This window comes from Carlito syrichta, unplaced genomic scaffold (genome assembly GCF_000164805.1).
Source record: "Carlito syrichta isolate Samal-C Ts95f unplaced genomic scaffold, Tarsius_syrichta-2.0.1 Scaffold315176, whole genome shotgun sequence".
NCBI lineage: Eukaryota > Metazoa > Chordata > Mammalia > Primates > Tarsiidae > Carlito > Carlito syrichta.
This window is the reverse complement of record NW_007259272.1, coordinates 76,841-93,127: the sequence shown is the minus strand read 5'-3', so window position 1 is coordinate 93,127 and position 16,287 is coordinate 76,841. Positions and strand designations below refer to the sequence as shown.

General features: G+C 44.9%; 1 protein-coding gene across 1 annotated transcript in view; it reads left to right on the top strand.

Moving 5' to 3' along the window:
* VIPR2 (vasoactive intestinal peptide receptor 2) overlaps positions 1-16,287 on the top strand; it is a 101,908-nt gene that overhangs the window by 76,629 nt on the left and 8,992 nt on the right. Inside the window, exons 6-8 of the mRNA XM_021706134.1 lie at positions 6,870-7,011; positions 13,975-14,125; positions 14,875-14,935. Coding sequence (XP_021561809.1) covers positions 6,870-7,011; positions 13,975-14,125; positions 14,875-14,935 — 354 coding nt within the window. The remainder of the gene's footprint in view (positions 1-6,869; positions 7,012-13,974; positions 14,126-14,874; positions 14,936-16,287) is intronic.

The following is a 16,287-nucleotide window of genomic DNA, read 5'->3' as shown; positions in this document are numbered from 1 at the left end:
GGGCTTGGATAGGATCCAACATAGAACTATCAGGGGAATCCAAAGCTAAACAAAAGGCACCCAAAAAGCAATGTGGTGATGGCTCAGGGTAAAGAATAATATGAGTTTTAATTTTTGTCATAATGTGTTTTCCCAATAATGGAGCTAGACACATTAGCATAACAAGGAAGGAGTGTTGAAATATTTTATCTCCCAGAACACATGGAAATAATGACAGAGGAGTGAGGGGCCTGGATACAGTAATGCCCTGCACCCCCACAGCCAAGAGGGAAATGTAAGTAGAGCTGAGCATGTAGCCCCCATATTAATAACGAATGATATAATTCTGCCAGCCACTGATATTTCCACCCTAGGCTCAGTTGGTTTTTAATAGTCTGTTCCAAAGACGTTGGGGCTCCTGAGTCAGGGGCGAGTCAATCCGACTGGAGCAAGCCCAAAAGATCCCCTCCCAAAATCATGCAAGGTGTCTGGTGTGCCTTATTTGTAGCAAGCTTTTGAGCCATGTGCTCTTCTCCAGCTAGGCGAACGAGGCTATCATGAGCTCGATGTCCACGCTGTTTGCATTTGGGACACAGTTTTGTCCTTGGTGGGGTTTGTCAGTCTTTGGTCATATGCCCATTTTGACGGCATCAGAAACAAACCTGGGAAGGGGGCTGTGTACCCCTTCTGCGATTAACCATCTGAGGTGGAAGATTGTCAGTGGTGGCTCTCTCTGCTAAAACGGTAGAGATAAAAGCCGAAATGTTTCCCCGCTTATGTTTGTGGTTTTGCTTTTGTTCTCTCTCTCTCAGTTGTTAAAGACTTTAAAAGCCATGTCCAATAGTTTTAGCTGAGGGGTTTGTGGGCCCTTTTCTAATTTTTGGAGTTTGTGTCTAATGTCCGGGGCAGACTGGGAGATAAAATACATAGCCCAAAGAGTTTGTCCCTCCAGAGAGTTGAAATCAATATTAGTAAATTGCTGCAATGTCTCAGAGAGGTGACTTAGAAACATTGCTGGATTTTTGTCTGGTCTTAAAAAGACCTCTTTTATTTTGTCTTAGGTAGCCTGTTTAATAACACCTTTTTTGTAGTTAACTAATAGGATTAATTTATAGGTTTCCCTCTACTTTTGACTGGGAAGAAGGTTGATATAGTCCCAGTTTAGATATAACTTGAGAGAAATTTATCATAAGAAAGCAAGAACTTTAATATACTTTTGTCCCAGCCACTCCCCCTGAGAAGAGACCTATTAAGTCATGTGGAAACCTGAATGGGCTTTCCAAGTACATGTGGGGGTGGTGACTTATTGCAGCTAGTAGGACTGCCACCAGGGGGTTATCAAGCAGTGAGGGGAGGAGGATGAGAAGGCTGGAATTTGGGGTCAGGCGCTGTGGCCTTTGGCGCCAGCCCCTCTGCCAAAGACAAAAGAGAAAGAATGGAGGCTGGGGTCAGGTGCCATGGCCTTCGGCACCAGCTGCTTCTCCGAAGGTGAGAGAGAAGAGAGACTGGGGGCCAGGGCTAAACATCACAACCATGGATGCCAGCCTCTCCTCCACAGGTAAAGGTGGAGCACGAGAAGAAAGAGAAACTGACGGAGTGTAGTAGCAAAAGCAGATTATAAGAGAGACAGGAGAAGTTAAGCCAGTTGGGTCAGCATTTGAGTTAGTGGGAAAGCAGGAGTTGGAGCTGCAGAAGGAATGGGAGAGTATGAAGGAGGTGAAAAACTCTTTTGAGGGAGGCTCGGCTCACTTAGCAGGATTAGTCTCCTCTGATGAGCCTGTGGACAGTGGGGTCTGGGGAGCCAACACAGAACTACACAAGAGGAGCAGACAACTGGGTGGTGAGCTAACTCATAAAAGGCTTGAATATATGGGAGCTCACGGTACTTGTCATTTCTTGTGAAGTCTAAAGCAAGCTGCAGGAGTGCATTAGGAGTTAAGGAGCCACCTTCTGGTCAGGTTTTGCCATTCCTCAGCTTCTGTTGTGAAATTTCCCCGTACTTGTCCACCAGATGAAAAAGTCAGCTGGGGCAAGGTAGGCTGGAGCTGGTGCCGGGGCTGCAAAACAGTATTGTAGTCAAAGGACAGTTGGGATGGGCTCTTGGTTTCTCGGATTTGTTCCTGGGCCTTATCGCATCCAGATACCCTGCCGGGCGTCCCCAACAGATTCAAAGGAATCAGCACAAAGGATGTGAGTCAGCAGGGAGAGAGCGTCCTCCCATTCCTATGCCCACCGGAGCTTGCCGGATGCATGCTCCACCATGTCTTGGAAGGTCTGGTACCAGGACTTTGAGCAACTAGGTCCCCAACCCTTGCTAGAAGTCTCCCAAGATGGAAACCGGAAACCCGAGAGACCCAGAAAGTCATCTGAACAAAGGGCGGTCCAAGAGCGCACGTATGATAAATGAGGGATGACTCACCAGAGGCACAGAAAGGCGTACCATGCAGCTGTTGTAGATTCAAGGTCCTATGTGGAGTTGTTTCACCAGCCAGAGAGGGAAAAGAGTAAAGAAACCAAGCACTTCCCCCCACCCATGGGCACTGGCGGTCCGAGCTTTCCTTCGGGGACCTTCTTACCTCCCTAAGGAGTAGCCCTAGGCAGAGACCGTCAGTTGTCCTCCGACATCCAGCTCAGTCCATGGGGAAACTTAGAAATCTTGGCTAGAAGGAAGTAAAGAATCTTGGTGGAACCTCCAAAAATGTTCGGGTATAGACAGACAGGGAGTGGAGAGGCGGAAAGAGGCACGCAGCACTGTCGGGACTGGCAAGCCAGAGGTGTGTGCTGGGAACCCAGAGATCCGAGTAAATTGCAAGGAATTGTGACACACAAAAAGGTTAAGAAAGAAAAGTTTATTTAAAAGTAAGTTAGAGAGAGAATGAGAAGGAAGAAAGAAGATTCACCTCCCCAAGGAAATATGGCCACAGGCTTAGTTCAGAAAGCACATGACCACACCAAGAGTCTAACAAGACAATGGCCGCTGGTTGCTTGTGCTTGAGTCTTTTTAACCATTCCCCTTGATGGGGGAAGATCATTAGGTGACTGGGTGATGGTCTGCTTCCACATCATCACAAAGGGGCAGGCAAGCACTGGTACTGATGCTGTCAGGTGATGGACAGCAGGCAGATGGGTGGGTTAGTCACATGATTGCTGCCATGGTGGGGCTTATCTGTGTCACGTAGTTCACAGAAGGCTGATTAGGTTAACCCTGGGGGGGGGGGGTGATTCCTGTAAGAGACTTGTTAGACATTTGCAATTCATAAACTCAGACATGTGCAACTCACAAATTCCTTGACCAAAGGTGGGGTGGTCTTATTATTACTTTTATGACTTTGGTCAGCCAAGGGGTGATCTTTGATCTTCTGTCTTGACAAGGAACCTAAAAGTTTACTAGAGATTATTATGCTAAACCATGAATGGTTAGGCTGTCCTGATTCTGCATCTGAAGGAGATTTGCTGAGGGGGCTGGAATAGGCTGCTGCTTGTTCTGTAGTAAAATGTCTGAATGCTTGCTAATGGTTATGCTGAGGCAAAAAGACTAAAGAATAAGCTAAGTTTCTTCTAGATTTCTATAGGTACCTTTCATTCTCTTTAGTAGTTTATTTTTTTTTTTGGAATCTTACTTCATCGCCCAGGCTGGCATGCAGTGGCACGCTCACAGCCACCCCAGCGTCAACCCGTTGAACTCCAGTGATCCTTCCACCTCAGCATTCCAAGTAGCTACGACTACAGGCATGTGCTACCATGCCCAGCTAATTTTTTTTTTATTTATTGTTGAGAGGAGATCTCACCAAATTGTCAGGGCTCGTCTCAAACCTGTGGGCTCAGACAATCTACTTGCCTTTGCGTCCCAAAGTTCTGGGATTACAGGCTGAGCCACCAAGCCCAGTCCCTTTTGTAGTTTTGTTGTTGTTTGTTGTTGTTTTCCTGTACTTTTTTGGTCATAGTACAAATTTCTTACCTTCATTTGATTCTTCATCAGTAGTATGCTTTCATTTTAAATTTTCCCACTTTAAAAAAAAACTAGAAAACTAATTATGTTGTATTTAAGATAACAAGCATTTTCATTTTGCAACTAATTATGATTTATACAAGCACTACTATAATTCCTACCATCTTCATAATATAGTCGCATATTACAGTGTTCCATTCATGTATAGATTGATTATCTATTAGATGCAGGTGGGATGCAGTGCAAAACCCATGAATACTTTGGTTCATTTTTAAAATGAATTTTTGAGTGGCCAGCAAAGTTTTCAAACAAAGTTTATTAGAGAAAGAAAGGAGAAAAGAAAGAATAGCATACCAGAGCTGGCACGGGCAAAAGTAACCGTCCCTTTGCTCTATACAGTAAACCTGATATACATTCACAGCGATAGATATGCTACAGAAAGTGGAGCCTAGACACTGCTACTCTGGAGAGTGACATCTCTGGGCTCCTAGGGAGGAGAGAAGGGGAGGGGTGGGATGGTCTTTTCCTGATCACATTGTCTTTTGCAGGAGACCTGTCAGATGTTTCCAATCCACAAGTAAAAGGTGGTCTCATTGTCATTTCTGTGGCTTTGGTCAGTTAAGAGATGGTCTTTGGCCTTCTGTCTTCCGCCTTCCACAGGGAACCTAAAAGATTCCTTTCTTTTCTTTTCTTTTTTTTTTTTGAGTCTGAGTCTCACTCTGTCACCCAGGCTGGAGAGCAGTGGCACGCTCATGGCCACCACAGCCTCAGCCTGCTGGACTCAGGTAATCCTTCCACCTCAGCCTTCCAAGTAGGTGGAACCACAGGCGCATGCCACAACACCTGGCTAGTTTTTGGTTTATTGTAAAGACAAAGTCTGGCCAAGTTGCCCAAACTGGTCTTGAACCCCTGGACTCAGGCAATCCTCTCACCTCCACCTCCCAAAGTGCTGGGATTACAGGTGTGAGCCATGTGCAACTCTTAGAGATTATTATGCTAAACCATGAATTGAAAGACTGGGCTGTTCTAGTCTTGCATCTGATGGAGTTTTCTTTTGATTTGCCTAGGGGGTGGCTGCCAGCTTGGCCTGCAATAAACAATAATTTTTTAAATGTCTGAACTCTTCCTAAAACCTATCTAGTGGAAATTTATCTATCTCTGTTTAACCTGTGCTAGCTACCCTGCCTCGTACTGACATCAGCTAGATTAGTGGCATATTGATGCGAAATACTGGACAGATCACACATGCCTGGCATGCATACACAACACAGTATCCTACATGATGCAGCAGGGAAAGAAAAATATAATGCTAACAGGACAGGAAAGGTATATATAACAGGAAAAATAGTTTATACTGCTTCCGTGTTTAAAATGTACATTCATTAAAATTAAATACAATTTTAAATATAGTCTTCAGCTGATCTAGCCAAATTTCCATTTCATTTGTTCTGTGTAGCTTGCAGTGACTGATTGGACAGCACGGGTCAAGGGACATGAAAGGGTAACAGGACGGTGTGAGTAGGAGAAAGGGGTGCAGTTGGAGCAGGAGGTACCAACCTGTGCATCTGGGTCACCATGAGCAGTCGACATGAGGGACAGTCAGAGTGGATATGAGACCAGGAGGCAAAAGTACAGGTTTCTAGTCCACAGACAAGTTCCCTTGGTGGTCCCAGGAGGTCTGGTTCGTAGAGGGGCCTACCTTACATGGCGTTTTCTTCACTGGGAGGAAATCAGCTTTTAGAAAAGGCAACTTTTTCCACCTAATAAAATAAGTATGGTTCAATCAGCATCAAGGCTTTCAAGAGCCAGGTATTAATCAGTTTGTTGAGGAGAGACTTGTGCTGCCTCCCTGTCTCAAGGTGAAAGAGTTGGAGCATGAAGGAGACTCTGAAACAAAATGAGAGAGAAGGAAAAAAGCAATCCTTAGTCCGGGTGCCTAGCGCCAAGCTATGGAACACCAGGCTCAGAAGCAATCCAACCTTCGTGTCTGTGATACAGGCTCCTGCCCATAGCAGGCTCTGGGTTCAGCACTCCTTTGTTTTGTGTTTTTATCCCAAAGTCTTATTCCAGAAAGGAAATAGTCCAAATTAGGAGAGAGATAGTCCAAATTAGGGGAAAGAGTTCAAATTAGGGGAAATATTTATGCACAGAAAATGTACCGTAATGCACACTGGAAACAACATAAATATACAAGGTGGACCCCTAAAAAAGGAAATGCATTTATAAAAAATTGTGTATTCTTACATGTTTAAACTTCAGTCACCTTCAAAGTACTCTCCGTTTAATGCAATACATACACCTATTGAAACACTTTTTCCACTGATCAAAACAGTTTAAACTTGTCGATTTTGATGCCTTTTAGTGCTTCTGCCATTTTTTGTTTCATCTCTTCCGCATCAGCAAAATGTTTCCCTTTGAGGACTTTTTCATCCAGGGAAACAAAAAAAAAAAGTCACTTAGTGTGGGCAGCTGCACTTGTAAATCACCCATCATGAAACGGGCAAATGTGTTGAAAGAATCTAAAAAAAAAAAAAATTTCACTGAAGCCACATGCAGCCTCTCACAACAACACTAGCTGGTACACTGATGCTGATGGGGTCCTAGAACATTTATCTAGCACGGGAATTCTGTACTACTCGGAGCTCACCCTCCAAAAGATAATTCCAGGGTTTTTTTTGTTGGGGGCGAGGGGTTGGTCTCCCTTGTACAGCAATAGTTAAAAAAATGCTTAACTTCCATAAAAAGAAAACAACCTTTAGATTAAAGCCATGAGGTGATCGTTAAGCGTCTATGAAATCAGTGTTTAATGATCTCCTCTTGTCTCCCCCTACTCCTCCCTCCCTCCCCTATCCGTCATCCCCTCTGTCCCTCCCCATTCCTCCACCATCTCTCCCCCTCTCCATGACCCTCCTCCGCCCCCACGGCTCCTGCCCCACCACAGGAAGCTGCACTGCACCAGAAACTACATCCACCTGAACCTGTTCCTCTCCTTCATCCTGAGAGCCATCTCAGTGCTGGTGAAGGATGATGTCCTCTACTCCAGCTCGGGCACACTACACTGCCCCGACCAGCCCTCCTCGTGGGTAAGGCAGTCCCCACAAGCCGTCTTGTCCCTTTGTCCTCACTTCTCGTGGTGATGATGTCTCAGTGCAGGTTCAGGGCACAAGGTCAAGCCTGAGAAACAAAGGGCCTGGCAGAGAGCCTGGGGCTAGAGCAAGCCCGAGTGGGCAGCTGAGACAAGGGATTGACACTGAGGCAGGGTGGGAGGGGGAGTCCTGGCTACTGACGGGGCTGGGAAGTTAAAGCACCCTGCACCCTGATCCCCGCAAACCCAGACCAAGGCAAGAGTTTCTGTAGCAGCTCTGGGTTGGAAAACCCCGACTCAGGGAAGCATATACAACTTTTGTTTCTATCTAAATGTCCTAGATTCCGAGTGATAAATGCCTCCATCCAGATTATTGAAGGAAATCAGTCTATGCAGAGAATAAATTCTGTGCAAAGCCTGATTGCGAACCCAGCTGTATGTCTGTGAATATGCATGGGGGGTCCAAACGCTTTGATAGGAAGATAAATACTCTTCATTATAATAGTTAATACAAACTCAGTGTAGGCTGTTTCACGCTACCCATGCCATTCTTCTCCCTCGGCTGTATTTGTGGTAGTTGTCAGTGGTTGTAGTACCGAATCAAGCTAAGGTAATACAACAAATGCTGTCAAGCCTCTCCTATATGCAAGCCATTCTACCACGTCTTTCTAGCACTTAATACTCCAGTGTCCTCAGTATCTTTGTCAAGCGTCTGGGATCCTGGCACGTCACTCTTGGTATGAGATCCTCACTACCGAAGTTGGCTGATCTCTTCTGTGGGAACCAGTAACACTGGACCCTCTTCTCACATTTCAAGCAGATAGATCCATCTGCTGGCACAATTGCCTGGTCTGAACAGATTTGAATTAATTTAGTTTTAAGATAGTAAATTCCTTTATAACTCCACAGAACATCAGCTGTTCCATAGGCCGTCACGGTCTTTCTGCAGGAAATAGATCTCCAGGGATAACCTGGATCATGACGCATGGGGACTGGTTTGTTAATAACAGAATTTAAAACAAGACCCCTCATCTGGCAAAGCCCTGCCCCTCGGAGGGGGGTAGTCAGGGACCCTGGAGCTCTTGTCCTGAGACAAGAGTCTTCTCACATGTGTAGCAGTGGTGGGCACTGACAAGAAGCATGAGAGGATGTCTCATGTCCTCTCACCGAGGTCTCAAGCTTGGCTCAGTGAGCTTCTCCGTCCTTAGCTCTTTATGTGAGAAAATAGTGATCTTTCACAGACCCACAAGTATTAGGTGCTTGTTTGGAGCCACGACTCTTGATTCTTTCTTGCTAATTCCACACAGAGGGACCTACAAGGCAGAGTGGGGTTTGATCCAGCACCAGTGCCCCTTCCTGGCCAGTGCCCCTTTCTGCTGAATACTCTGGCCTCCCCCTTGTGGCTGCAGAATCTTCCAAGGGCCCAGTTGTTTCAGAGGACACTATTGGTAAATGCTCAGTCACCCTCAAAACAGCAGTTGCTTTATTTTGCAAATGAGGAAACTGTGGCCAAGGGAAGCCAACAATTGGCCCGAGGTCTTGGGGTTCAAAGCCCAGGTGCCCATGCCCCCACAGAGAGGGATGCCAAGATGCCCAGTGGAGTGAGCTTGATCCTGGAGCTGAGCTCTAAGATTCACAGTGCCCCGTGATTCTCATTCCAGCAAGAGAAAAGCAGGAGAAGAGTGAGATGGGAGGAAGAAGGGGAAGGAAGGCAGGAGGGAGAAAAGAGACACCTGAGGCCAGAGAGAAGGGAAACTGGGTCTTCCCTCTGGCTGCCCCCAGAGAACACTAAAGTTTTGTGTGAATTAGTCAGACCTTGGCATGCGAAGCAAGAAAATATCTTTCCTTCCAGTTGTATTTTTTGGACATTTTTGTTCCCAACTGGTTTTCAGCAAGCCAACTTTATTCTTCCAAGAAGAACACCTGGGGCAGTTCCCCCAAAATAGGTACAGGGTCTGATTCTCAAGATGTTAGGACCAGCCAGGACTGGGAAAAGGTGTTCTCCTGACCCCTTCTGTAAGGCATGGATGGAAACACAGCTTTCTGTGGGCTTGAGCTGCCCAGAGCAGAGTAGAGAATAAACAGGCCATTTATTCTTGCCACCAGCCAGGGCAGATTCCATGCGGGGTCTGCGGGTCTCTCAGAAACCTATGCTCAGGCTTGCTAAACTGAGTCCTGCCTGGCTGACACACACACACACACACACACACACACGTGTGCTCACACAGAGGCTCACAAACAAGGTCTGATGAGGGCCACACTGCTGACTGGGCACCTGGCTTCAGTGGGTCTCCTAGCTGGAGCCTCACATCGACCCGTCTGAGTGGCTACAGGCCTTGGAGCAGCCCTGTGTGGCCCACTTGTCCCTCTTGTAGCTCTCTTGACCCTGTGGAACGTGGTTTGAAGGTCACACTGTAGAAGGCGAAGTCATTCATCCCCAAACCTCCTATCTACACTTGCTTGGTGAATGGGAAAATGGGAAAAAATACAGAAATAATGTTTTTCCATCACTTTAGCAAGAAAATGGAATTGTCCTAAGCATGCTTTTCTGCATTTTTTTCCTTATGCATCAGGACATCGCAGAGACCCTCCGAGTAGCTGGCATGTCAGCATCTGCTGCCCTCAGGGTGGTATACACCCCACCCCATGGCATAGCACTTAGCCACCACCCACTACTGGCCTGCTTTGCACTTGATGTTTTTTCTTTTCGCCAATACAGACATCACGGCACCTGTGTCTATATGCCCTGGTGTTCTTATTTCCGTCAAGTAGAATTCACCAGTGAGTCTCTTGGATCAAAGGGTGCCTCTGTCTGCCCATGCTGCTGTAGCAGAACTCCGTAGACAGCAGACATCCATATCTCAATCCAAGACCAAGACACTGGCAGATTTAGCATCTGACTTCTCTTTGTGTCCTCAGATAGCGGAAGGGGCGTGGGGTCTTGCCAGGATCACTGTATGAGGGTCCTGATTCCATCACGAGGCCCTACCCCCAGGACTCTTTGCTTCCCAGAGGTACTGCCCCCTCATGCCCTCACACTGGGGGTCAAGTTCCAACAGGTGAATTCTGGGGTAGCATAAGCATTCAGCCCATCGCAAAGGACACATGTATTTTCAAACCATAGTAAATACGGGGAGCGGGGGTGTGCCGAAAACTTGTATACACATCTTAAATGACGTTTACTCAAATGACAGAGTTAATCAAATGAATGTAGGGTCACCATTTGGCAGGTAGGATAGCCAAAGAAAATGGTGGAAGCACAGTTGAGCGAACGTCATACAACACATTGCTACTGTAATTCAATTCAACTTCGAAAAGTGATGTATAGATAACATCTCTTAACATGTGTATACATATTTTTGGCACACTATATATTGCTGGAGAGGCAGTTGGCAGCTGCGCGTAGGGTCATACCAGAGCCCTCAGCCCCTCTGGCCAGTTGGTACTGGCACTGCTTCCTTGATTCCAACCACATTTCTCACCGCTGCTGAGGATGAATGCCTTTTCATGCATTCTTACGGCCTTTTAGGAAATCGCTTTATCTTTCACCTCCTTTTATTTGTAACATCTACACTATAGAAATTAACCATTTTTCATTCCTGTTGTGGGTATGTCTCCACATTCATCATTTGTCCATTGTATTTTTGTGGCTTTTTGCCTCCTATACATTTTCTAAGTTTATATAATCAAAATTGCCTTCCACTCTTTTATCATTTCCTGTTTTAGTTTCAGATTCCCTGTCTTGATTAAGAGATTTTTATTTTCAAATGTGTTCATTTGGGTCATCAATTCTTCTGCGATGTACACCTTTTTGTTTTAGGAAAGGGCCTTTTACTGAAAGTCAAAAGAAAGCAGGGTGCATTCAGACTGGGTGGCCAACTCCCAGAATCCCACTTCCCAAAGATTTCAAAACTTGCTTTACTTCACTCTGATATCCAAATGGGAATTTGTAGTGGGTTGCAAAATGACTTGCGTTACTCTTTCTATTTCTTCCTATTTTCATAGTTGTGTTATTATACTTGTCTCTCCACTTAGGAGGCTCCGTCCTGAAGCCAGGGCAGAACTGAGATCTGAGTATAGATTCTGCAGGTGCTGGCACTGGGGACCCACGTGCGGGCGCTTGGCTCGCTCTGGTGTCAGACAGACAATGCGAAGCAACTCTTGCCTTTGCTATAATTGAAACGTAGCGTGCGCTCTCCCGCTCTGCTTAGGGAGAAGAAAAAGCAGAGCCAGGCAAGGCAGGACCAGGCTGCAGGGTTCAGCAGCTGTCAGGGCAAAGCACCTAAGAACCCCAGAGGCCAAGTTGAAGGGCCATCATGAATTTCCCATACATGTATTCACTCGACATAAATGCATGTATACATATGTCCACTCCAAATGTGTGTAAGTGTATCCACTCCATATATATGTGTATAATTATACCCACTTCATATGTACAGGGGTCCCGAGAAATGTATACACATTTTAAGTAATGTTATTTATGTATTACTTTTTGAAGTTGAATCATTTTAAGTAATGTTATTTATGTATTACTTTTTGAAGTTGAATCAAATTACGATAGTAACATGTAGTATGACGTTTGCTCAACCTTGCTCCTACCATTTTCTTTGACTGACCTGTCTGTCACATAATGATGCTAGCATTCATTTGATTAAGGCCATCTTTTGAGAAAATGCCATACTTAAAATTTATGTATATTTTTTGGCGCCCCCCCAAGTATATGCATACATATATTCACTCCAAATGTGTATAAGTATAGCCATTCCATATATATCCATATGTCTATTCCATATATATGTATAAGTAGATCCACTCCATATATAAGTGCCTAAGTATATCCTCTCCACATATATATGTATACCTATATCCACAGATGCGTGTATATAAATCCACTCTGTATTTGTGTATAAGTATATATATATATGAGCTTACGTATATCCACTCCATGTATAATTATATCCACTCTATATATCTAAGTGTATATCCACTCCTTATATGTAAATATATCCATTCCACATATATATGTATATCACTCCATATAAATTTATACAAAATATATTCACTCCACATATATATAAGTGCATATGTCTACTCCTTATATAGTTGTAAGTATATTCATACCACATATATAAGTATTTCCACTGCCTATATATGTATATCAACTCATATATGTGTATAAGTATATCCACTCCATATATATATATACACACGTGTCTATTCCATATATAAGTATATCCACCCCATATATGTATATAAGTATATCCACTCACATATACACATATAAATATATCCATTCTGTATAAATAAGGATATTCACCCCTTATATATGTATATCCGTTCCACATATATGCATATTCATCCATATATATGTATATTCACTCCACATATATACATATGTCCACTCCATAATGTGTATAAGTATATCCACTCCATGTATATAAGTATATATGTGTATAAGTATGTATCCACTCCATATATATGTATATATAAGTGTATAAGTACATATTCCCTCCATATATATAAGTACTCCATATATATAAGTATATCCACCCTATGTATGTATATATGTGTATCCACTCCACATATATGTGTAAATATATCCGTTCATACATATGTATATGCAGTTCCACTCATATATATATGCATACATATAGCTACTCTATATATGCATATGTCCACTCCATGTATATGTATATCATCCGTATATATATTTCCACTCCACATACATACATACATGTATATCCACTCCATATATATGGATAAGTATCCCCATTCCATATGTATGTATAAGTATACCCATCCTACACATCTGCAGTATATTTGCTCATATATATGTACATCCATCTATACATGTCTGCATTATAGGTATATGTACATAAATATAAAAATAAGAATGAAAATAAAACCACTGGTCTTCTTTAGCATACTTTATATAAGCTTAGTGATTAAAAGCAGCAATTCCACGTTTGCTCATGAAGTTGAAATGCTTGGTATGTTTAGTTATGTGAAGGAAGGTTATATGAAGGAGAGATTAAAATAGATTTATTTTTTATATATAATTTTCCCCAGTGAAAATCTTTGCAAAACTCCTGGGAAAATATTTTATTTGCAAGTCTTCTCTTGTTTCCCCCTTTATTTTTCATCTTTAGGTTAAGTTTGCCAATTAAAACCGCTTTTCTTACAATTGGGAAACTTACAAAGGTGTCAAAAATTTAAAAGGACAGCCTAGGAGCCCAGTGGTGGTACATTGTTTATTCTTCCCAAATGTTTTTCATGTTGAAGCCCTTTACTTCTTCCCTATGTTTATCCTCTGTTGAGATAAATGGAGAGAGGCCAGGAGCCATGAGCACCATGGGTCCTGCAGGTGCACCAGCTGCAGCCCCAGCCTTCCTGGGCCTCAACTCACGACCACTGCCAGGTGCACTGGCCACACCAGCTGGCCCATGTGTCACTCCACACTTGACATACTGGGTTCTTCATTAGCCAGCAAGAACCTCCTCCCCACCCACTCCTGTGCTCCATGGGGGGAGAGAGAGTTGAGTGGATAGTGGAGGAAGGACAGGGAGAAGGAACCATCAGAAGATAAAAGGGGGAGGGAGGGAGCTGACCCTTGCTGTCTAGGACTGTCCTGCACGCAGTTCGCCCCAAAGTTATGAGTTCACCCTTCTCGGGGAGAGCTGTTTACATTTGCCTCTGCCATGTTTATCTTCCAGTGAGTTCAGAGACTTCATGTGATAGTCCCCCGGTGCTGTGTATACAAAGGGCCCGCTCTAACAGCACACATTCCTGGCCAACCCCCTCACCACTGTATTAATCACTTCCCTTCCTGAGACGGCACCCCAGTGTGTCCTTTTGCCTTATACAAACACCATGTGCATTATATCCTGGAGCAGCGCTGCTTGCCATAAACTATTTTTATCCAAATGGGGCCACATTCTCTTCTCTGTGTGTGCCGTTCTAGGTCGGCTGCAAGCTGAGCCTGGTCTTCTTCCAGTACTGCATCATGGCCAACTTCTTCTGGCTCCTGGTGGAGGGGCTCTATCTCCACACCCTCCTGGTGGCCATATTCCCTCCCAGCAGATGCTTCCTGGCCTACCTCCTGATCGGATGGGGTAAGGATGCCCCCTCCCATCCGCTGTGCCCTGTGTGTGACCCAAGCTCAGTGCTACCCACGCAACACCCAGGTCCCCAACTCCCATCCCGTCCACCAATAAAACTGACTTTTCCAGCTCAGAAAAACACTTTGCTGCCCTTGTAGGAGCATTTCAAGGCTATATTAGGAAGAGCTTTTCTAGGATGACTGGAGGTTCCTATAGGTAACACTTTAATCTTTCTGTAACCAGGAGCCTGGTTTAAAATGCCGTAAGTTCCCATTTTTGGCACCTTTTATCCCAAATTCAAACTGGGCTGCTAACAAGTAGCAAACAGTCTAGTCTTCCCTCTTCCCCAGCCAGCTCACACCAGTGGTGGGGAAATTGGAGAGCAAGAGCCTTGGGTTGAAAAGGGGTGCGTTGACAGGAGAAGTCTACACAGCAAAGGGCTCCTTGGGCTTTCCAAAATCAGGGAACATGTCCTCACCTCTGCACACCACCTTCAACAGTAACACTTCCTATACAGAACAACAAGCTTCAGACCCTCATCAGACTTTCAGCTTGCAAACCATGTATAATTATCTTTCCTGCTTAGTAAGGCATGATCAGAAACTTGACAATATTGGTGAAGACTTTAAATAAGAGTTTGCACCTAATATTTCAGTCAGAAAGCTTGTCCTTGATTCCAGCTAGTGGAGGCACATGTGTGTGCATGCATGCTGTTTGTGGCCGATTCCCATGGGGTTGTGACACCAAGTGTCTCTCTGCAGGGATCCCCACCATCTGCATAGGTGCATGGACAACAGCCAGGCTCTACTTAGAAGACACAGGGTGAGTGCTGCACCCAGACCACGACCTTGACCATGAGATCAAGCAGTATCTGCAACTTGAAGTCCTCTGGCCATATGTCTACTGCCGGCACCTGATGCCAGGCTTTGTAGTTAAAAATAATTCAACATGTAGCTATCAATTAAGCGATTAAATTAAGATAGTGCCATCACCTCCCCTCAGTAAGTGAGGAAAGAGGAAAGAGAACAGAGGTTGAGCAGATCATGACAATCACAAGTAATCAGAGAGAAAGTTACTTGATGGAAGAACAGGGAAGCACTTGCAGCAGTCCGGAGTTACATAGGCAGTGTTTGAACATGTGGCAGTTCATGGGAAAGGAGTTATTTGGGGTTGGGTTGTTTGGAGGAAGGTTCGAGGAAGAGATGGAAAGTGAACAGGTCTTGCAGAACTGCTGAGATTTTTTTCATCATTTATTTTATCTTAAAGATGTGGAGTACTAGTCAGGATTAGGTACACAATTGGTCTACATGCAGGTGAAGTTTGGGCCTACCACTGGTCCTCACTTCCCCTTGTTTAGGATCATGTACAATTAGTGATGTTATGTGCCCATAGCTGAGATTAAGATAAACCAGGCAGGGATAAAGCAGCCTCTGAGATAGGCACAAGGGCATCCACAAAAGAAAAACAAGCTGGGTGCAGTGGCTTGCGCCTGTAATGCCAGCACTTAGGGAAGCCAAAGTGAGAGGATTGCCCAGGAGTTTGAGATCAGTCTGGGCAGCATGGAGAGACCTCATCTCCACAATAGATTTAAAAAAAATTAGCCGAGTGTGGCAGATCACACTTGGAATGCTGAGGCAGGATAGCCTGAGACCAACAGGTTGAGGTTGGAGTGGCCGTGATTGTGCCACTGTACTCCAGTTGGGCGGCAGAGACTCTGACTCAAAAACAAACGAAAAAAAGAACTAAGAGCCATGCAAGTTGTCTACCTGATGCAGAGCGTTGAAGGTCGAGCTGCAGTGGCCACTGCAGCACCCCTCTGGAGGCAGTCATCCTCCACTGGGCACTCCTTGGGCGTGGACACAACTAGCGCAGGCCCAGAGCTCTCTTGTGCACATGGTAACCCCAGACATAAGCCCACGGGGTTCCCAGCACAAATGTCCTGCCTCATAAGGGCCTCAGGGCATATCCACGATCTACTACTAAGGAACAAATCACCTCAAGATGTGGTGGCTTAAAATGTTCACCATTGGTTTAGTGTGTGATTCTGCACACCAACAACTTGTGTGGACTCACACAGCAGTGCTTCTGGCCTCAGCCAGCTCACTCACATCTGACCACCTGCAACCAGCGGGGGCCGTCGGAGACAGCAGCTACTGGAAGGCTCCTCTGCCCCT